Source organism: Antrostomus carolinensis, unplaced genomic scaffold (genome assembly GCF_000700745.2).
Source record: "Antrostomus carolinensis isolate BGI_N321 unplaced genomic scaffold, ASM70074v2 scaffold17474, whole genome shotgun sequence".
NCBI lineage: Eukaryota > Metazoa > Chordata > Aves > Caprimulgiformes > Caprimulgidae > Antrostomus > Antrostomus carolinensis.
This window is the reverse complement of record NW_010312974.1, coordinates 15,654-39,559: the sequence shown is the minus strand read 5'-3', so window position 1 is coordinate 39,559 and position 23,906 is coordinate 15,654. Positions and strand designations below refer to the sequence as shown.

The window sequence follows — 23,906 nt, the reverse complement described above, 5'->3', positions numbered from 1 at the left end:
AAAAAGAAAGGAATGGGTATTTTACAGCATCTCATTAGTATGCCCAGAAGAACCTAGACCATGGACTAATGTTTCTTGAGACACTGTCAGAGTACCATGTCAAAGCAATCATTGCCATGTCCATACTAGTAGACAGTAGTGGTCCCCAGCACACCCCAACTTTCACACCATGTGCAAGAGATGTTTAGGGAAGGTGCTAAATATCAGGGGTAAATATGTTCCTGAGACCATTCATCAAATTTACAGATGATTTTAAGAGTTTACAGGTTTCTTGAGCCCCATGCCAGGGAGTAATCATGCACATAGCTTAACTCAGTAGTAAAAACACAGTCAAATGCGATGATGATACAGAACTGATGCTGGACAGATATTACAAAGAAAACAAGAAAACCTGAGACTTTTCCTTCAGCTTGAGATGACATCTCTGTGTGTTTTTCTCAGTGTGACTAACTCACTGCCATGGCTGTGTTTTGCTGCCAGGTATTCTCCACACATACAGACAAAACATTTTAAAACTTCTATGAAACATTCCAGTTCAGCTACATGGCCAAGTCACCAAGAAGCCTTCAAAAAAGAGAAACTTCTGCAATTTAGATTCATCTTCAGGCAGCTGGTTTTAATACCAAACATTCCCTTTCAAGCAACTTGCCAAGATTAAGGTGTGTTGAACTCATCAGATCACTGCCACCACTCCTGTCTGATGTGGATCAAACAAGTGAGGCAAAACAAGCTGAGAGATGTGATAAGACACTCAGCCTAGAGATGAAGTTATATATCATCCTTATTTTGTAACTTATATTTAAACCTTGAATCATTTACTTTTAAACCTGGAAATTATAAATGAGTTTGAGACAGAGGAAAAAAAATGGTCTGGATTCAGAAAGTGCATTGCTTAAAATTCAAAGTCTGTTGATGACTCTATTGTGCTATATATACCAATTGACTTGCATTAAAAGTAAAAGCAATCAGAATTTTTATACAAGAGACAAAAGTATTTCTACCGTCTCTAACTAAAGTATCTCTCTGCTTCTGTGTGTTTCAGATGCTGAAAATCTGGACAAAGTGGTGAAAGTGAAATTAGCAGTAGATTGATATGGAAAAGTTCTGAAGTTTTGAGCTTGAGTTAATGAAAGCCTAAAAAGTAATTATAAGATATATTAACCAAATAGTTGGAGATAACTAGGAATATTGAACAAATTCAAGTGAAAAATGTGTGCAATCAGATTTAGAAACTTCTATGTGCTCAAAGTCAGAGGTAAAACTGGGTTTATAGATACTTGTATAAAACAAATGCCAGTTTTTTTTAACATGCATTTATAAAACACTGAACTTAGGTACACGTGTACACTATAATACTACTGTACTGTTTTACAAAAAAAACCCTGAAACTAATATATCATTTTGGGAATATCTGAAAGATCATTTATTTATTCTTAATAGAATTACCATTTTTGTAGCCTGTTTCATCATTTAAATAAAACTAGAACTGCTCTCATTTAAGGATCAAACAGCTGCCTGCAGCATGATAGAGATTCTGTACATATAGAAGAGGAGAGGGTATAATTTAAAAGAAGTTATCAGCAAAACTCTCCCAGGTAGGTATGACCATATAATTGCATTTATATCAAGATATATTATATATATTTGTATACCATGTTATCAGTAACACAAGGAATTCCAGAATTAAAAGTGTGTTAAAAGAGAAAAGGTTCTATGCTTTCAGATTGGGCAACAGATCAAAATTAATCAGCTTTGATCTTGAAGTTTATCAAATTTGAACAGTGAGGATAACTCACTGAGATCAGCAACTGACTCTATTAAAAAAAGAAATTAAAAAGGACTGGTAAATAGAAACTACAATGCTTAAAAAAATCAGGAAGCAGTTTAAAAGAGATTTCTTCAATATATCTGAAATATAAATCCCTGGTTCCCTAATGGATCTCCAATTATTTTATTTCACTGTTAGACCATCTTCCACCAGGAAATCTTTTTTTTCAAGAAAAAATTGTTAGGCCACATGTCACAGTTGGAAATTGAAGGACTTAAAAGTCACCATCAAATATATCAGCTAAAGGTAATTTAATATGAATTTGTAGAGAAATGCAACTTAACAGAGTTCAATGGCAAGGTTCACTCTATTATTTATGACATGGAAAAAGCGTACAAAGGAGGAACATGACTATGTGTTTTGCACAACCTGGAGGTAGCAGCAATCTAAGGTTAAAATAGCAGCAATGTAAGGTTCATTAACACTACTATAATAAATCACAAGATTGGATTATATTATTTTCTAACAAACTTGATTCATCAATAATCAACAATGAATTGATTCATAAAGTTTCTTAAATCAAACCACACATACACACACAGATATATATATACATGCATAAAAATATGTATAAATGGATACTTATTAAAAATTCCCCTCAAGTTGAGAGAAATACTCACATCACTGCTTTTGCATTCCTCATGGTGAAGGGTTGAGCCTCAAGTGGAGAATTACAGCCCGGGTCCCATCATCAGTGATAGTCCACCAGGTTTCCCAAACTTCAGTCTGGAAAGCTCTGCAAGGTGTCTCACTCAGAGTGAGGTACCAGTCACATCCCACTGCAGCCCAGGAAAGATCAAAACGTCTCAGAACCTCTATTTATATGATAAATGCTGGTAGCATAGCAGGTGTTTTGGATAGAGGCAGAGAGTGCCTGATTATCCCAACTCACTGCACCTGTAATCAAAGCAGGGGCACAATATTGACTTGTCCTGTGATGGCAAAGCTGCACCACCACAGTGTTTTGGGTAAAGTCAGGGAGTGTCTGACTGTCCCAACTCACTGCACCTGTAACCAAAGCAAGACCACCAAGTCCTGTGATTGCGAAGTGTGATTGCAAAGTGTGATTGCAAAGTGTCCCCGGGGGGTTTTCACCACCACAACATCTGCGATGGCACAGCTGGTAGCAGTCATGAATAAGGAATTATGGTGTGCATTTTCAGATGCTGAGTTTGCAGCATATATATGAATGCATAGATACATGTTTCCTTTCTTTATTTATTTATGTTCAAGACCAGTACTGGGGAAATAAGTTCGTTATCCTCCCAACCTCTGTGGTAAGCCCAGGGGACTGGTAGGGTGTTTGACCAGGAGCATCTCCTATGCACATGCAGGGTACACATGCACTGTGTACAGCTGGAGCACAGGAAGGAAGCCACGACAGCAGAGGCAAATCTGGTTTTGAGATGAGTCAGAGGTGATTTCTGATCCTCTAGCACACGCTGTATTGGAAACCTTGTGAGAAACCCAAGCTACAGCTCACAAATAGGATGAGTCACTCAACCACGGGCTTGCTCCGTATCACCCTTTTCCAGCAGGACCCTTCATCTGTAGATAAAAATACATCACCAGCCACATAAAAACTTCCTGCTTCTGCTAACAAGTGATTATTACTCTCTCTCCCAATGACCACCCTGTTTGACGTATGATCACTCACTGCATGATCAAACCCCAGATTTCCTTTTCCAGGAACATATGACAGAAATGATCAGTTGTGGTTTATCTCATGCTTCTGTCATACACTGGGGAGGCACATGGCATTTAGCCCTCAAAATCCTTAGTACAAAAAGTGTGATCTATGCCAGGTGAAAGCCTGGCTACTGCTTTCCCTCCCTGCTACCAAAACCCCACTGCACAAACCCAATACAACCTAATTCCTCACTGAAATGTTGACAATCAGAAAAAAAAATTGAGGGAGACACAGCATGAGATCCAAGAAGAAGAGGTTCAGCTGCTGATTAGCAAAGAGACGACAACTCCAATCTTCTTTTACTACTTGCTTCTAAATTTTGCAAATGCGTTGATAGGAATGGGTGCAGTGAAAATCAACGTCTTCTTTGAGATCCAGTATTTTAAAATACCAAATTTATGAACAAGATTCATTTACATTAAATAGTTAGTGATATCCAAAGCATACATATAATCCATTCTAGCAGAACAGTTACAGAACAGGCTGCATCAGCCTTTTAACATTTGGTACACGAGCATTACCTCACTCTAGTGTTTCTCTTCAAGACTTTTTTTTTTTAGCTAATATATAAAAAAATGTGTATTCATGATGAAAATGGCTCGGATAAAGAAGTTAGCAGTTTGCAAAGGAAACCCCAAAAACACAGCCTATGTTTTGGGACTTTAACTTCCACATGGTGTGTGGGTTAAATATCTTTTGTAGTTCTTTCTAATTTTGGAAGCCTATTAAGGTTTCAAAAGATGTTTTCCTACCTCATGCAGGAAAAGAAAGATTATTCAAAGGCACCCCCCCACACACTTCCAAACAAGCCAATGCAGAGTTTATACTGGTTCCAAAGCTAGAATTTTCCAGTAAAAAAATGTAGGAAGTGATTTAGTGTTGGCTATATAAATGCATTATTTCTGATCTGAATGCAAAGTCTGCCTTGCCACCTAATTGATCCAATCCAAGCTGTTAGGGCATAGCACAGTCTCAGCATTAAAAACTTCTGTGGCTCTGCGGAAACGTTACCTCATTCACACTGCTGCAGAACAAACATCTGTCAACTTGAGATGATTTAACAGTGAGAAAGAACATCTATTCTGGGTCCCTTAAGTGCTGTTACCCTACTTTTTTCTTCACATTAGTTTCAGGAAATAAAATTCACTCTTCAGCAGGGGCTTTGCAAGTCATGCTTTGGTGAGCACTTCTAGAAAGCTTAAGAAAAGTGACAAGAAAGTCACTGAAACTAGATTTTATTAAGATGCTGTAGATGCATATCACAGCACTTAGTATGCTTCAGAAGTAAGTTGGAAGCATGGACAATTTATAAACCAATAACAACACGCACAGGTGAAATGTGAACACTTTAGAGACACCTACATTTGATTTGTGACCATTCTTAAGCTTAGACCTCCACAAATAAATTCTCACCACCTGGTGAGATGCCCTTAAGAGTTTATCTATGTATGAAAATAGCCACACTGTACTTTGCTTTCTACCTGTATAAATGAACTTCCCCTTTATCTGAATTTTTGGGGCTACTGAGATGCAACTTTGCATCTGAAAAACAATACTGTGTTCTGAACCAGCGTGGTCCCAGACCTGCACTGATAGTAGGTGAGCATGAGTGGCCACTGTTATTTGGCTTTCAAGACCCTCCTTTGGTCATTGTGAATTCCACAAAAAATTTCCCCCTTTCATCTCCATCGTCTCACAATTTGCAAGTAACACAGAGTGAAGGCAGATTGCTAATTAGGTTCCAAGATTAACGTTCTCACAATTTAAAGGCTAAGGTTGGATTCTGCCTAGGAGGAGAGGAACAGAGGAAAAACAATGCAGGAAATAGCGTTGCTTCCTCCAACTCCTGCTCCCCCCAGCTCCCTCTCCATTCCCCTCTCCATGTGCCTGCAGCTTGGCTCCCCAGTGCCATGTCAGCCACAGACTGGTAAAGAAGGGTGGAAAAGTGACCCTTGGGGAATGAGCATGATGGGGGCTGGGGATGGGTAACGGCCCAGGGAGGCAGTTAGAGCTGTTGAAGGGGGTGACAGATGGGCCGTCACGAGGTGTCCCCAAGCAAACAGACGGTGCAGGGCAGGGACAAGGTGTGCAGGTGGACGTGGGGCTGGGGGTGCCCATCTGTTCCCGGGTGGGACAACATCGCAGGGGTGAGCAGGCACCAGGTATGCATGTGCGTGCAAGCTGATGTGTGGTGTTGCTCAGTGAGTGCTTTCCATCCATGATTTTTCATATTTTATCTGATTTCATAGAATTCAAGGGTAGGATCATATAGTCCATCAGAGTGCTACCGAGGAGCATGCAGGGACCTGCTGTCATACACAAGGGTTTATGCACAGGGGACTATATGTCTGTATGTATGTACATACACACAGGTGCACAGCAAAATCTTAAAAAGCACTTGGATATTTTCATGTATGTATAGATATATACGAAGGTTTGTGCTAAGATATTGAATATTTATCTGCAAAAAACGTGCATATTGGAATGTCAGTTTGACAGTGTACGTGAGTGTGCACCCGGGTCTATTTTTACATCTGCATAGCCCGAGGAAGCAGTTTTGGTTGTAAAGTGTGTGGTAAGAGGTGTAGCGTTTGCACACGCTTGATGAAGTGTGGATAGCAAAATGCTTTGGATCAAGGTTAGAGAAGCATGCTGCCTGTATGATAAATATTGGAGAAAATTTGCTTATCTGCTCAGGTTTTATCAGTATAATACTGACTGCATTACTGAGAGAATGTGTGATGTGAAAATTTTATTAATAAGTACAGATGTCACATGTACCTTCACATGTTTGTCTCACACAGCTACTATGCCAGATTAACGTGTACATTTGAATATTTGCATATAGTAGCACGTGTCTCTTCTGCAGTGCTTTTATTTGTCATCTCAGAACATATGACTGCACATTTTTAGTTGAGGAGCATGTGTAGGACGATTGATACAGCCCGTTGCCATGTATGTAGTGGACGTTCTGCAGATCTAGCCTTACACTGCATTTGTCACTACTGCTCTGTGACAGTAGGTAACAATGACAGACTTGCTCTTTTGTTGAAGATTTCCTACTAATATGACATATTTTCATCTGTTAGTTTCCAATAGTTTCAATAGTTAGCAACATCACCTCAGAGGCTTTAAAGGATTTAAATTAATGCCATGCCAATGAATCTGTCTCACTACCTGGTTTAAATGATTTGAAGAAAGCCTGTATTTAAAATTTTATTCCTTAATAATACTTTTAGATGAAATGTGAACAAGCATCGGGGTAAGAGTTCTTGGTAAGAGTTCATGTTGGCCACTATGTCTCAATCTGTGATCTGAAGGGAGCAGCTCCAGTGGGAATGCCAGGATAATTCAAACTCTAGATATATTTGCTGGTTGACTTGTCAGATACCAGTGCCAGTGGAGGTTACATTCATGGTTGCACTTTCATTTTCTTCAAGGCAAGGATTACCATCTTAACCAAGAACATTAGAAACCTCCACTCAAGCTGCCAATGCAGTGATTACATTTATTATTCAGTGAAGCTCCATTTGGAAGCTGAAGTCAAACTTCATCCACGTATGTAACTTAACTGAGATAGATTCCCTGCCCACTTCGCAGTTAATTATCCTTTAAAAAAAAAAAAAAAAAAAAAAAAAGAGGACATTTTTTATTAATGACAGAACGATGGAAGCATCAGGATTCAGTTTGTGAGTTTAGTTAGGAGACACATGTAAGTCATTGCTTTTCATGTATCCCAGAAGACAGGAAGCCTGATTTGATGTCATTAGAGTTGAAGCTCTTCAATCAATATTTTTCTGAAGTAGTCCACTGTTTACAGCAACTGTTATCCCATCCAAGGCCCCTGTGGCCATTCTGAACAGAGTAATGATAAGCTTGAAAAATTGTTGAGGCCAAAAAACTTTAAAGACTCTAACAGATTAGGAAACTAAATTTTATTCTGTCTCCTATGCTATGTGGGTTTTGTGAATAAGTTGTGTATTGCTCCACAGAATTGTGATGTGGGGTGTTAACTGCCATTGTTGTAGGGGCTTCAGGTGAGTTATTTTTAAGAGAATCAGAAGGCAGTGCCGTGTTTAAAATCATATAAATCAGGTCTGCATGTCACATGTTCTTTTAAAAAACTGTTAAATGTGCTTTGTATTTTGATACGTTTCCTGTAATTACAGGGAAATGGCAAGCAAGAAGAAAGAAATCCCGCTCCAGGTATAAATCCTAATTGCTTGAACAATTCTAGAGATAGATTTTTTTCTGCCTTTTTAAGATGTTAAAATGTCAATTCATTTTATTTCAGGACATAATAACCAACCAAAACCAGTGGGATGAAATGTTGCTGACAAAGGGTGTTGTAGGTAGTTACTATTTTCTGTTTAATCTCTCATGAAGATATGTACAGATTTTCGTACTTTTATATCATATCATCTTTAACAGATATTTATCAGAAATCTAGAAGACTTGTGCCATATTATCTTTTTAAAAAAGGTTATGTTAATATATTTATAAATATATATATTGTGTTTATGAATATACACTGTCTTCCATGATAAATAAATACTTGTCACAAATCATATTATCTATTATTTTATGCAATATTATACATTGAAGTTCAGAAAATACCTTTTCAATATGGTATTCTGTACAGTAGGGGACTGGACACTTCTGTGGAAGTTTTTGCCTAAAACCTTGTGCAGACTAAATTAATAGAACTAATTTTCAGTTCACTCAGTCCAACAACAAGGTCTCCTAGGAATTGTATTTGGGTAGAAGGAACAAATCTGTAAGGGGTTCATATTTATAGAGGTGTAGTAATGGGAAAGTAGTTATCTGCTTGTGTTCAGGGAGGGAATAAAGATCTAGACAAGAATGAAAACCAACAGTGCGAAAAGAAAAAGAACATTTCAAAGGAAAAGGAATATGAGAGAAATGTAGCTGATTGGATTAATCATCTCAGATAGTATTGTGAAATCGGTTGTTGATGTCAAAAGCAATTGAAATGAAAGAGGAAACTGATGTGTTCAATGAATATGTTGATGGACTAGAAGAGGACTGCAAGGTGCATGTGAATGCCTTCCCAGGACTGTTCCAATGCACTTACAAATACGGCTCATTTTAGTTCCACAAGTCAGCTGTTTGTTAATTCCAAACTCTTACATTTTAGTAATAGATGTGTATCAAGCTTGGTGTGGTCCTTGCAAAGCTGTGCTGAATTTATTCAGAAAACTGAAGACCGAGTTTGATGAAGACGATGTGTTGCATTTTGCAGTGGTAAGGATGTTAATTCTGTATGGAACTTTATTTACATTTTATTTTAAATGTAACTTATTATCTGTCTGCATATGCAAGACCTTTCATTTTACTGTCCTTACACTGAGTCATCATAATTTTGCTCTGATTTCCTCTTCTTTCACGTATCTCCTCAGAGAGTTTGTTTAGAGGTAGATTAGAAATGGTAATAAATATGGAAAGAGCTATAACAGAAAGGGAGCTGATACCCCCACAACTTTTGTTTTCCTTGATCAGATGCAGAAATTTTCAAAAGTCAGACTATATGATTTTTAGTTTTAAGTCTCTACATTATGGATTATCACATACAAAATTCTTACACCCCTGAAAAATGCTGTTACACCTTTTTCACAAATACTCCCTCGTATTTCGTTTTTAAGAGAACAGAAAGGGGGAACTGAAAAATAAATTATCACAAAACTCTAGTAGTAAAAGTATTCCTCTACACTAGCAGCATAAAATTAGAAGTATATATCATATTTAAAGTAGATATATTTGTTTCACAGACTCAGTTCCTCACAGATATTGACCAAGCACATCCTTTTTCATTTTACTGAAAACTTTCAATTGCCTGATCAAAGCATCTTTGCAGAAAATACATGTATTGTTTATATTTAAAAAAAGCAGGCAGTTATGTTCAGAGGTAATCTCAAGTGCTTTCATAGAGTTGACCACATGTCACAAAGTGGATAATACAGTGGATAATCTCTTCTGTCGAGACTGCATGAACTACTTCCTCATTTATGTATGTTATTATAACCTACATGGGAAAACAGTACTAGGATAAGGTATTTTTCTGGGATGAGCTGCTGTAATACAAAGGGAGGCCAGTCCCATGTTACCAAATCTGTTTTTTCTTCATCACCAGCAAGTGTTATAAGGACTTCCAGTTGTATGTAATACTGCAGTTTGAATGTGTAACACCAAAGTATGTAAGACTGCAGTTTTCTTACAAGTAAAAATGTTTTATATATATATATATACACCCTTATGTAAGTAAATTTTTTCATCTGACTTCAGGCAGAGGCTGACAACATTCCAACTCTGAAACCATTTAGGAATAAATGTGAACCTGTGTTTCTTTTTTGCGTTGTAAGTACATCACATCAGTTTATTTTAATATGCTGCTTACTTTTGCCTTAATTTTTCAGTAGATTAAAAATAAATTTGAAGCTCTATAAACCATATCTTTACATTTTACGGTAGGTAGAATCTTAACATCAGATGTTGTTTACTTGAGGCTGTTTCCCATGCCTCAGTCTGTGGTTCTCGAGCACATTTTTGTTCTGGCTGCTGCACATACAGCCACAGAAGATTTGTGGCAACCACAGTTTTGGTCGTTACTTAATGAGAAATACAAATAAGTTTTCCAGGGTTGCCGCACATAAAGTGCCTACACATGGTTACACAGAAATGATTACTTTACTTAGACTTTCCCTCGGGGAAAAAGAGTTTATGCTTCCTGGCACTTTAAGGTTTTTAAGATAAACAAATAAAATTGCGGTTTTCACACCTGAAAAATTGTAACAATTAAATAATATATTTATGTATTATCTTTCACTGATGGAAACAGAAAAAGGGTTCTCCTAGAACTCCACTGTAGAATACTGCTCACTTAGAAAGCAGTAGGTTTTTTGACTTGAAGGCGCTAGGATTTGAACTCCTGAAATTAAGGGCCAAGAACAATGACACTTTCAGGGCACTTTCAGGTTTGAACCTGAATATTGCCAAGTGAAGTTAGCAGCATCTTTTATCACCAGTGGTTATCTTCACTGTGTTGCTCATGAATGTGGTAGAGCACACACTGAAATGTAACACAATAAAAAGATAGGAAACTCCATATTACAGAAATTAAGAGCTAGTAAATTCCATATTTGCATTTACTTCTGACTGTATTATTAATAGTGAACCTAGAAATAAAAATGGAAAATGAGGCAGAGAATGAAACGAGGAAATAAAACCAAGAAAGGTTCTGAACTGGTAGAGGTAGTAGGAGATTTGGTATTCACCAGTGGGCATGGGAAGTGGTCCTATTGCTGGAAAAAATAGCAAGCTACAGCATGCTCCAAAAATCAAGTTAATGTGTAAACTAAGCAACAAAAACTCAGCGATAGTGTTATTTTCTCTTTTACAGAATGGTAAAATTATTGACACAGTGAGAGGTGTAAATGCTCCTCTTTTAAGTAAGAAAATAACAGAGCTCGTGCAAGAAGAGAAGGAAATTGTAGCTGGACTGAAGGAACGCGTCGAGGTGCTCACGAAACAGATGCTTAAATATAAATGAGCATTTTTGTTACACTGACATGGTTTCTCTGAATGCCTCTGACAGTGTTTTCTGTAATGTAACGTTTAACATTCTGTATTTTTTTCTTAACAATAAAGCGATACATGGGAGGAGGTTTTTTAGAAATTTATTAGAATTATAAAGTACCATTCATTAAATGGTACTTTATAAAAACTTAATAAATTTGCAGATTGGTCTATTAACGCAAGAAATGGAGAGATGGACAAAATATCACTAGCACATAGAAGTTTTAGTCTATAGAAGTTTTTACTATATTTGCAATCACCTTAGGTAGATGAACTTGTTTTCCTAGAAGAGAAATCATCAGAAGAGACTGTTGACGAGAATGAACCCAAGGGTAAATATGTTTGATTTATTTTAGAAATGTCAACAAATAGGAAAAGAACAAATATCTTTTTAGTTATTTGATTAAGAATTGCATATGTCCAGTACCAAAATGAAATTAATTCTTTTCATATTTCTAGTCTTGTGCATACAGAGCTCCCTAGACAAAACATCCATCTTGAATTGTACTTTTTCCTTCCATACCTAGCTCCATGTGAACCATTTGTCCACCATATGACCCAAAACACCAGTGGTTCATCAGAAATGTGGACTCCAGGGATGGCCAAGGATGGTCCCACACTCTAAGACATTCTTTAAGTGCTGGAGTGACTTATTTTTTGGAACCACTCTTTGGCCATCTCAATATTAAAATGGAGAAGTATTTAGAGAAACCCACTTGTAAGTAATGGAAAATATAGTTGTGTATTTGTTTTGATAAATTTATTCACTGACATGTTTTTTTCCCTTTCCCAGAAGAAGTAGTCAGATATTCTGTTGGAATTATAAAACCCGATGATGTCTTAGAGGGACGTGTAGAAGAAATTAAACAAAAGGTAGACCTAATCTGAAGATTTATTCATCCTATTTAGCTAAGAGGCATAGTAACAAGATGTAAGATTAAGTAGATCCTAATTTATGCCCAGGCTTTAGAACAAGACCTGTTAATGTTTCTCTGATAAGGAAGATAAAAGCAAGATAATTTGGACCTGAAATAATATGGCATTCAGATTGACACTATTGCTTTAATATTTTATGTCACTAAGTGAGGTATGACATCAATTCATACTATGTCAATAGGTGACACATGACATCTACAGAGAGAATTTTTTTTTTTCCTCATATTGCAATAAAAATGAGAACTAGAAGCTGTGGTGGTGAAGTTAATTCTTCACACAGGCAGGCACACATAAATCAACTAACTAGTTCCTTGTGGGAAATTGATGATATATATGTGTAGATGGTGAGGTTAATTCATGTGCACTAGTAATCAGAGACTGTACACTAGTATTTTTCACTAGTGAAATATTTGTTCCTTCAGTGAAGGATGTGATTCCAGCAAGTACTCAAGGGTGCATCCCAGGATTCAGCATTTGTTTAAGCCATCTCACAGTGAAAGAAAAATTCTTTTGCCTTCCAGAATATGATCCTGTAGGATTGCTCATTTCAATCACAGGAATTTCTCACTGTTTCTGTTACAAATAAAACGTCTCCTAACACTATATATTAAGATAAAATTATACTAATTTAAGAATGTGTTATGACTGGGACAGTGACTTTGGCAGGAAAGAAAATCAGAGTGTTGTACAGGTTTTTTCTGGAATTACTCTACCTTGGCCAGAAAGGAAGGAGGTTCAGTAAATGCAAATAAAAAGCAGCCAGTGCTTGAAAGCAATTTAGCTGGAGCTGAGCAGCTGCTAGTTGGCTTTGCCTTCACACTGCCTTATGAACTGTCTACCCATCCTGTTTCCACACTCAGCCTTGTCGAGGCGGTCTGGAAACATTCAGCAGCAACATAGGAGCTTTTAAAGGGCAGAGTGCTGGTAAACAGGTTAATATTGGCATATGATCAGTATTGGTGCTGGGTAGTGCCTTGGGTGTTTAAATATCAGTATATAATATAAACCCCATACCAGTGGACTGTGAATTTTGATATAAGTCATGCAAGTGTGCATCTTTTATATGTACTTGAATTTAGTGCACTAATATAACTTAAAATAGATCATCATAAAATAGATAATCACAAAATAGATTTTATTGTTGTTTATTTGTTGTTTCTAAAGCAAATTAGCTTAGCCTAACACAACTGTTGATGAGTACACGTTTATATGACTACTGTGATTATAATATAGTTTATAACAACATTTTTAGAAGTGATTGCATGTTAATCACACACAATGGTTAAATCAAGTTTATTCAATGTTAAATAAAAGGTATTATTAACTACTGAATGAATTCCTATGTTGAACTGCCCTATATTTTTCACAAACATTAACTTAGTGGGCATTGGGATCCTGAATTTAGTGAAATGCTTTGAAAAGCTGAAATGGTAGTTTAGGCAAATGTCTAAGTTATACTTGGGATATTTCAGAGAATTTTAAATTTAAGATAATTTCCAAAATCAATCAGTGTTTAGATTTACAATAACATATGATTTTGTCTATATCCATTTTCAAATGCCACTGAGTAATAACTGAATAATTACAGATTAGAGATGCGGGATTTGGCATTGAAGCAGCAGAAGAGAAAATGCTAACTGAAGAGCAAATCAGAGTGTTCTATGCTCGGAACAAAGAACAGGTAAAAAAAAACACTAAACAAAAGGAACAGGTAAATATATAATTGTAGCTATTGTGTTTGCAAATCTCTGGCTTGTAAATTTTTAATAAGTTGAAGAACTGAAGTAATGTAGATTTAGTACACAAGAAAAAGGAAATAGGATCTCTTTCTTTTCTTATCAACTCATACAAATATGGCTTGCTAGCACTCTAACATTCCAAGTGAATTAAACTGAACTCCAATTAAACAGCAAAAGATTTTGTAGTTCTTTCTGTTATCAGAATGTGCATGACCCTTAGTCATGGCCCTAGAAGTAGACTAAGTTAGGTGCTGAAATGTAGCACAAAACCAAAATCCAGTGTCATCTGTATGACAGTATGCAACTGTTTGACACATACTCTTCCAGCTAGAAAATAAGTGATAGTGTATATTACATTTTTATTTCTTTACAGCTTTTATCACGGGGTAGTACTGGGAATAGGCAAGTGCACAGGCAGAAAGAGAAAGCAACTCCATTGGAGGTTATTTTTGTGTCCCTATCCTATATGAGAGGACAATAAATAGCTAAGGATAGATATAAAGTTCAAGAAAACAATGAAATTATGTTGGTCACCATTAAATGGTAGTGATCGAGCAAACTAGCACCTGGATATTGTCAAGTGCTCTGGCAGTATGGTAGGTAAAGTTAACTTTACAGAAGGATCTGAATCAAAAAAATGAACCTGCTTAGCAAATATTTATACCTTCTCTTATTTAAGATCTGCAAAAGATATAGTCTGAAATTGTATGCAGATAACTAGTTTGTTTGATATTTTTAGAGGGACCAATGGAAGGGATCAAAGAAAGGATTGGCATAATCAAAAGCAGCAGCTGGGAAATTGTTCCTGTGGCAATCCAAATGAATGAGTGTGAGACAAGATGGTTCTTACTGAAGTCAGAGGAGAAAAAAAAAATCAGACAGTAATCACCAGATGGCTGCATTATGGTTTAGAAAGGAAGTAAGAGGGAGAGTTTGTAAGGAATCATTGAAGAGCTTGGTTTTGGTGAAGCTGGGATTCTAGTTTAGACACAGACAGTTTTGAAATAGGAATAAATCTAAGTCATCTTCATGGGAACAGCCAAATTTGATATTATTTAGGTGTAGAGGGAGATGTGGGAGGAACGAAGACAGGGAAAAGGCGTGCAGTGTTTGATATGTGACAGCACTACTGCACCACAGCAGATCCTAGCCAGCGTTAGGACAGGGAGAATAACAAAAATACTATGAACTATTAGAAGCGGTCCAGAGGGCCCTATGCATATCGAGAAGCCAATTATTTGCCATTCTTTAAGTGTAATTCGAAGATGAAAAGTAATTATGTTAAAGTGACAATATAGAATATAGATACCTTTGTGCTCAGTGGGCAAAATTATTCTTGATTTAATACTGTACAAGGTTGTTGGAGGTCCAGAGGCTGCCTCTTATAACAGAATGGAGACTCAAGGTAATAGACCTTCAGATACAACTGTAAGCAGAAATTGTTTCTTTGTAATGATGAAGCTGAGAGAGTCAGGAGAGCCAAATCTAACAGCCGCATATATTTCTTTTAACATGAATAAGCATACTTTTGAAGCCACAACACTTTCCTTTATGCATTGGACTAAATGATTTTGTACTTGCAATCATTTTGTCTCTTTTGAGTTTGTTCATCTTGTGAAATGGGTTAGTTTTATGATAGATATGAAGATAATTAAAATAGAAAAGCAATTAATTAAAAGCATACATGTGAATATTTCATCCTCACTAAAGGAAAAATATATAATACACAATCAGATAAGAGTGACTGGTAAAGAAAAGGTTCAGTCAAATATGTAAAAGGAGAGAAGATATCGGAGGAAATTCACTATATTGAAGAAACAGATGACGTACAAGGAAAAAAAATATTAAAAACACAACAGCTTCAAAAATTATTTTCTGAAAATGTACATTCATAGGTTAAAGGTTGAAACTGAAGGAGTGAAAAGAACATAGCAAAGAGAATGAAGGAAAACACTGCAAATGTCTTGCAAGTATCTCAGTGTTCTATATTTACAGCCAGCTACATGATTTTTAGTTTCGAAAATTATGCCTGGAACTGTATTGCAGTTTGTTATGTCACACTGCATGTGCTACTGCAAGCATAGCATTCAATCACTTCGATATTATAGGTAACTTTCTTCAGTCTTGTCATTTGCATTTTAACCTGGAGGAAAATGTGGTACTCGCTTACTGTAGTTTTATGATGTCCTTTATCTCAATTAATAGTGTTTTAGAGATTTTATCATGTTGTTGTCTCAAATGACTGATCAAAAAACTTTCCAAACAGTTTAACGGGGTTTAGAGTAACATATGTGAATGTCATTTTAGAATAAGAGTTATGACTGACTTAGGAAAGGATGATCTCATTTCTGATTTTAGAAAGTCAGAGTTCTTGCAATTCACAGGGGAAAAATTATGTTTTTTAGCCTGATTTTGAGGATTTTGTTCAATTCATGATGAGTGGACCATGCCACGTTTTGGTAATCGCTAAAAAAGAAGCAACGGATGCTATTCCTCACTGGAAAGAACTACCCAAGTCGAGTGAGAGTCTGGCTGATGAGCTTGAGGACAGGTAACCAGCAGTGAAAATGTGTATCTGTGATTATTTATGATTGATACAGTTACAGGATTTGGAGCACACCATAAACAAAGGCACATTCTTACAGATACTCACATGCCTTGCAATTGCAGTTCCTGTGGGAACATAGAAACTCCACGCTTCCTAGGTAAAGATGACAAGCAAAGGGCACTGATCTCTTGCTGTTTCTAAACTAGCCTAAAATGGGTTGTCAGACCAATGGGAACGGTGCTACGCTTCAAAGTTGTTGTACGCCAAGAAATTTCACTTGATACTACTTCACCCAGACAAGGTGACTGCCAGCAATGCCCATTGAGGGTTGCAGTCTTGCCCATGTTCACTTCTGTGTACACTGGGAAGCTGAAGACATGGCCCAAGGGAGACTAGAAGGACACCTGAAACATGCTGTGCTCCCTCAGGTTTTGAGTTTTTTCCCCAAGATACACTAGAACATTGTAAGGATTTGTTGTTCACAACGATGGTATCTTGAAATGTCTGTTTCTCTCCTATGCCAAGTATTTAGTAGGGAATTTTGAAGAGGATGATAGCTGTATACACAGCATCAAACAATAGAGTGTTCACAAAAATTCAAATATTGGATCATGTTTTATATTTAGAAAAGAGATTTACTTAAAGCAACATGAATTTAAACACTTTATTCCAGAAAAGAACTTGTGATCATAATTTATATTTGTATTGATATCTGCTGTATCCCTTTCTGCATTAATTTAGCACAACTGAGGAATATTGCATTTTCTAGATGTGCCCAAGAGTGACTGTGTTTACACAGCTAAATAAACCTTAGATACACAGGCAAGTGACAGAGAAATATCTCTATTAAAGACAGTTCTGTAGTGCTATCACTTTTATGATCATGCCGTACATTAGTTAAGAACAATCCTTTCATTGAATGTTCATTATACACTGAGTACATGACAGTAGTAATTCTGTCTAGAGAAACAGAGAGACTATTTTGAATAAGTTAGAAGGGAATTAGAAAAGCTGAATGGCTGAGATTTCTCTTTCATAGCACATGACAAGGCACTTTTTGAGAAGATTAATAATTCTCAGAAGGACTACTTCAGCCATGAATCTGAATTTAATAAAAACTTAGTTTGGCTTTCTATTCTTATGTTTCACTAAACTTTAAGAAAGTACATTTTCAAGAAGTCAACTGTTAACACAATGCATACAGTGACTTAAATACTCTATTACTTTCTGTCTCGTTAGGTTGGAAGGGACCATGGAAACTGAGAGTATACTAAATATATGTGATGTGCAAGACAGTGTGGAAGAGGCCAGCAGGCAACTTGCCTTCTTTTTCCCGAATTTTGGTATAAATAAGACAGACGCAAAAGCTGAAAGGACTTTGGCCTTAATTAGACCTTGTCTCTTAAAGGAAAGACGTGGTAAGTGTTAATAACTACATTTTCCATCTAGGGTATATAAAATGTTTCATATTTTGATCTTTAAAAACTCTAACTCTACTAAAGAAATGTTCTTAGGTTATATTGTCTCTCTAGTATTAAGCTGACAGTATTTTTTGTCAGGAAAATAGTTATATAGTAAATGTTTTTGATATATTGAGAATGTAAATGTCAACGCTATTTTGTTCCTTTGCCTGATTTTTCAAGAATGCCTTTAGATTGTAAATTTGGGTGGAATGTTTCTAGAAGACCTCTCAGAGAAGCTAGCAGTTTCATAGTGTAGGGGATTGTACTACTTTCCATAATAAAGCAGCTGATATTATCCTTGAATGGCAGGTCAAAGGTAGATCAATGGTAAGGTGAAAAAGATCTGACCTAGGATGTTCTATGCTGCACAAGGCAGTGCTGCACAAAGACAGGTCTATATAGACAATGTTTTTACAGATTAAATCAGCAAATCTACCCCATTAGCATGAAGCTTTATCCAAAGAAGTTTACTTTTCTTCTCAGGCATATATTTTCATTTTTTCTCCTAGATTAGATAGCATCTTTACTTCTAACTTCAGAATCTCTGTACTGGAAATAAACTATACACAGAGAAAGACTACAATTTTGACATCTCCTCATGCATTTATTTTCTTGATTGTTACCTAGTATGTTGCTTAAAGTAGCAGTTTTGCAGTCCATATATAGGCAATTATAGAGGCATTTTGACTTGTACAAAACACTGCTGATCTATGCATGTGGTCTTGTAAGACTTAGTCAAATGCATATTCACCTGTTCAAAATCCTTAGACCTTCTTTTGGTGATAGTAACAAGTATCATATTTCTCAGTAAGGAATTCTGAGTTTCTGAAGTGAGAGAAAACCTTCAGAAGGTGAGCATCAGCTTTCTGAGTGTCCAAGCAACTACTGAAGCCCTCTAGAAGTTGCTTTAAATTAGTTTTCTGTTCTTCAGCCAATAAATTAATTCATCTGTAAAAACTTAACATTATGATTGGAGAGTTCATGTAATTTCTTCACAAGTGTGCAAATTAATGAATGGATGGCAATTTAATATTATTTCAATATTTTACACAGATTCTATCATGCAAAGGATAAAGGATGATGGGTTTGAAATAGCAATGCAGAAAGAAATAATCCTGTCTGAAGAACAGGTACGCGAATTTTACAAAGAGCATGAAGATCAAGACTACTTCCCAGTCCTTCTAGAGCAAATGACCAGGTATGTTGAATGAAGTGAGAATGTGGATCTATAAGACTGAAATTTTCACAGTGAATAATTATCCTGAATAATACATGGCTACAAGATACCCATGAATCTGAGTTTAGTAAAATTGAAAAAACAGGACCAGACAGCTGCAGATAATGAGATGATTTCCAACTATAGTAGATAAATAAATCAGGTTTTAAAAAATTACTAGCTACTCCATTTCTGTGGAGGTAGGCTGTTGAAGTCAGTGTTCAGTTCCATTGATTTGGGTGAAAACAGTTGAGATCTGTTCTGGAAGGCTGCATTTAGGTTGTCTGTAGGAGAGTTCTGAAATCTTCATCCAGGCTGTGTGCTGGATTCCTTAGGGAGGAAAAATAAACTGTATTTGGATATTGCCTTCAGGTGAAGCTGGGACAAATGCAAAAACTTAGGAGCTGATCAGCATTTTTATATCTAATAATAAAGACACAGCCCAATTCTACAACATTCTTGCTGTCATGTTAACATTCCATAACTCTGAAATTTAAATTTGCATTTAAGCCCCATAGGGTTTTATCAGACTGTAGCTGTTTAAATGGAGATGGGTTTTTAAATCCTCCAATGTTAAGACCCATTTTACTATCCTGGACTATACATAATCCAATTCCTTTTATAAATTACAAAGAGTTTAATATTTGACGCTTTTAATGCCAGTTTTCCCATTTTACAGTGGTCCAACTCTTGTACTTGCTCTAACAAGAGTAAATGCTGTTGCACACTGGAGAGATTTATTGGGCCCAAAGACTCTTGAAAAGGCTACGAAGGAAAATCCAGACAGGTAAGGTTTACAACAGTAAACTATCATTGCTTTCACATTCCCCATCTCAAAGAATACCACATTCCAACTGGTGTGACTACAGTGCCATCATCTGGAAACTGATACATATTTCTGCAGTTTCTTAAGCTTTTCTTGGAAGAAATGTTGTATTGCACGTAGTGACTACAGCAGTTTTTGAGAAGTAGTGGCTATGAAACATAATGAAAAGTTGAGTTTAAAAACATGTATTGAAGCAAAATAAGATCCCTTGAGTCAAAAAAAGGTCCTTGACTACTAGAAACACATACCACAGGAAGAATCCACCTGTAATTCTTTATAATCCTGCTCTGATGGTCATATGAACAGGTTACTTGGCTGTTAAGTTGAATCTTTGTGAGCACGGGTGGTAATTTTTAGGCTTTGTGGTCTACAGAAGTATTGCTATTCATTTTCTGTGTGCAAAAAATATTGGTAATATCTCATTCTTATTGATGTTTTTTGCTTGAAATGGTACTATTATTTTTTAGAACAGATGCTTGTTTTCTTAGCTTAATGAAAACTATCCATCAGTAGCATATTTTATTTGTGACTAAGTTTCTTCTACACATTTTATAAATTAACATCTCAGTTTTACCTGCTTATATTATTGTTCTAAGCAACTGCTGTGGTAACACCTTAACCTGTTGTGTTTCATTAAGCAAGAACTGTTATTATCTTGGAAATACAAGATGACAGAAGAGAAGGTGTTCATATTTTATGTGGTTAATTAAAAAGTTGATTGTTTTTTCTGTAGACAATTAAGGCTTCTTACTCCTACAGAGAGCTCATCAAGCACTTAAGTCACCAGATCAACTATAATTTATATTCACTGGGTTAAGGCTAGTTGTAGTTGAAGCTCAAAATGGCTATTACTTTAAGTAACTTACTCTTTTAATGACTCTTAGTTTACGTGCAAAATATGCAGTCGACAACATACCTATTAATCAGCTGCATGGTAGTTCTACACCTGATGAGGCTCAGAAGGAATTACAGTTCTTCTTCCCTCAGGAGCACACACTGGCATTAATCAAACCTGCTGCTGCTAAGAATCACAAAGGTAAGTGATCTAGAAAGTATGGGCTATGTCTATAGATCTAATTTCTAGAAAATATTCATAGAATCATAGAATGGTTTGGGTTGGAAGGGACCTTAAAGATCATCCAGTTCCAACCCCCCTGCCATCAGCAGGGACACCTTCCACTAGACCACGTTGCTCAAAGCCTCATCCAGCCTGGCCTTGAACACTTACAGGGAGGGGGCATCCACAACTTCCTTGGGCAACCTGTTCCAGTGTCTGACCACCCTCACAGTGAAGAACTTCTTCCTAATATCTAATCTAAACCTCCCCTCTTTCAGCTTAAACCCATTTCCCCTTGTTTTGTCATTAACTGCCCTTATGAAAAGTCCCTCCCCAGCTTTCTTGTAGCCCCTTCAGGTACTGGAAGCCACTATAAGATCTCCCCGGAGCCTTCTCTTCTCCAGGCTGAACAGCCCCAACTCTCTCAGCCTGTCCTCATAGGAGAGGTGCTCCAGCCCTCGGATCATCCTGGTGGCCTCCTCTGGACTTGTTCTAGCTGCTCCAGGTGTCTCTTGTGATGGGGGCTCCAGAACTCCAGAATTGTATTTTCGATAATAATGCAGAAAATCATGTCAGATGCACTTTCTGTTCTCTGAAATGCTTTTCCCATTAAGGGAAATGCTTTTACAGAGCTCGCATAATTCATATTGAGGTCTCAGTTGTCAAATTTTCTTTGCTTAAGCTGCCTATAGCTCTTTCTTCACAAAAATGGTGGTGAATTGAAGTGAGAGAGTTCTTAACTAAAACTGTTTAAAAGCCATGCACTTGTGCAAACTACCCACCCAGCATCCTTCTAAGTCAAAGAGGGAGGCTTTCCAAATTCATGTGTACTTAGCTCAGACAGGTATCTCTACTGACTCAGAAGGAGTCATTGCTCAATTAGATGCATTCCCATCCTTGGCTTAATTTGCTATTAGACAAAGGAAATGGGGAGGAAATGTCAAAGTAGAAAGTACACTCTGTACAATGTAGAATCTTACCTTAAAAATTTTTGCTGAGACTTTTTTTTAAATGCTCTATTCAGAGCCTTTTTTTAACATTCTTCTTTTCTGTCCTCACAAATTCCAGTAGTCTTTCTAATGTTAATTCATCATTGGCTTCTGTGAGTCTTTCTTCCCCTCTTGTAACAATCCAGATTGATTTTAGCAGACCAGCTGGTGTGTGATGTAGCATTACAACTACAGTCCATGTTCTGCTCAATGTGAGAAGCAGCAGTGAATGTTACTGATATACTTGGATCCATGCAATGACAATGGTATTGGTATATTTTAGAGGATTGTTGAAGTGTTTGTCATATTGTCCATGATTTTTTGATATTGTAAGTAGAATTTTAATAGGTATTGTTGATTTTTTTTTTAAGAAAAGCATCTAATATTTTCTGAAACCTTTAAAGTTTGTGTGGTTTTTTTACGTTTGAACTTTTAAAATTTTTTTGCATCTAAACTATTTCAGCCAAGTATGAGTTTGCTTGTTATTCTCCTAGATGACATAATGCAAAAAGTTAAAGAAGCTGGATTTACCATCTCAAAGATTAAAGAAGAACCTTTAACTCATGAAATGGCTACACAGTTTTATAATGATCACAAAGGAAAACCCTTTTTTGATCAGTTAGTGACTTGTATGACTGAGTAAGTGTCTTGTACAATACTGAGATATGTAAGCAGACATCAAACTTTGAATTTACACTGCCAACACAATATATATATATATATATACACTGCCAACAAAACATGCTACATCCAAATTTGGCTAAGTATTTTACATTCTCTCACCCTTTCTTGCAAGTTTAGTGGTTTCTAGCATGGACTACTCTTCCTTTAAAAGGAAGATTTTAAATTCCTCCCAAACTTAGGGATAGTGACTATTATTTTGGATTTTTTTCTCAAAAAAAACCCAAAACATTCTGATGGAATCCCTCTTCTTGTCTTGTAGGACAAATATCTTCCCATAACATTGTGAATATAGCTGTTGATAAAACAGTATATATTGTCTTGCTTCAGAAATTATTGGGTGAGAATCTTTTTAGGACAAAATTTCCAGATCCAAATAGCTGATCATCATAATCTTTTTTCCATTCAAATACAGGATATTGTCTTAAACAAAACACTCAGAAACAAATTTTGAAATTTAAACAGTTTAATAAAATTCAGATAATGTAATGCTTACCATAATCTTTCATGGTATTTCTGAAGTCAAAGCTAAATCTGCATCTCAGAATAGTGTAAAAGCTTCCTTATATTGATTTTACAGGGGCCCATCGGTGATAATGATCTTAACAAAGGAAAACGCTGTGGAAGAATGGAGGCAACTAATGGGTCCAACTGATCCAGAAGTGGCGAAAGAGACCTCTCCTGAATCAATTCGAGCTCAGTTTGCACAGGATATTTTGTCTAATGCTGTTCATGGATCATCTAATACAGCACATGCACTGCAAAGCATTGAGTGCATATTTGGAGAGATTGATATAGATTGAACAATTGAGATGCAACCTCTGAAAATTGATATTCATGTCATTAGATGCATTTGTCTACCATTTTCCTTCATACTCCAACCATTTTTTTCCAGCTAGTTTTTTGTTATCAGCTTTGCTATATTGCAAAGCATATCAATGTAACAAGTAATACCTGCTAGAAGTTTGATGTTAGTAATGGTTTCTTTATGTATGCTTAGTAGATAGTTTTTCTTTTATCACTTTAACAGATCTATTGCCTTTGCAATAGTTTCAGGAGAGTAAGGTGTTTTGTATATAACTACCTTAAAAAAAAACAGGGTGAAGGAAGGTCATTAAAACACTATTAATGACATGTCCACTGTGATGTGGATTGAGTTTTCCGGTTCAGGCAGCCTACAAAGGAGAAATGTTGAAGGGTAGCGAAGGCACTGCTACAACATCAGGTAGAGGAGGCACTGCTACAACATCAGTAAGGAGCAGCAGCAAGTGTGGGAATGCTCCACAAAGAAAGAGCCAGGAGCCAAGCTTGACCACAGTGTGGGCTCTGCCCTTGCCTGT

At 36.5% G+C, this 23,906-nt stretch overlaps 1 protein-coding gene across 1 annotated transcript; it reads left to right on the top strand.

Annotated features, from left to right (window-relative positions):
* Nucleotides 1-7,691: 7,691 nt before the first annotated feature.
* NME8 (NME/NM23 family member 8) lies at nucleotides 7,692-23,369 on the top strand. Its single transcript, XM_029084794.1, has 15 exons — nucleotides 7,692-7,724; nucleotides 7,813-7,870; nucleotides 8,677-8,783; nucleotides 9,822-9,893; nucleotides 10,936-11,052; nucleotides 11,377-11,443; nucleotides 11,905-11,984; nucleotides 13,636-13,728; nucleotides 16,192-16,337; nucleotides 17,574-17,752; nucleotides 18,851-18,995; nucleotides 19,693-19,800; nucleotides 20,724-20,875; nucleotides 22,380-22,524; nucleotides 23,147-23,369. The coding sequence occupies exons 1-15, from the start codon at nucleotides 7,692-7,694 to the stop codon at nucleotides 23,367-23,369; spliced, it is 1,725 nt and encodes a 574-aa protein (XP_028940627.1).
* Nucleotides 23,370-23,906: the final 537 nt, after the last annotated feature.

Excerpts from the sequence above, each read along its gene's own strand:
- NME8 (XM_029084794.1), top strand. The coding sequence starts at position 7,692 with ATGGCAAGCAAGAAGAAAGAAATCCCGCTCCAG. Across the intron at positions 18,996-19,692 it reads CTTCTAGAGCAAATGACCAG|TGGTCCAACTCTTGTACTTG; the intron begins GTATGTTGAATG and ends CCCATTTTACAG. Across the intron at positions 20,876-22,379 it reads TGCTGCTAAGAATCACAAAG|ATGACATAATGCAAAAAGTT; the intron begins GTAAGTGATCTA and ends TTATTCTCCTAG.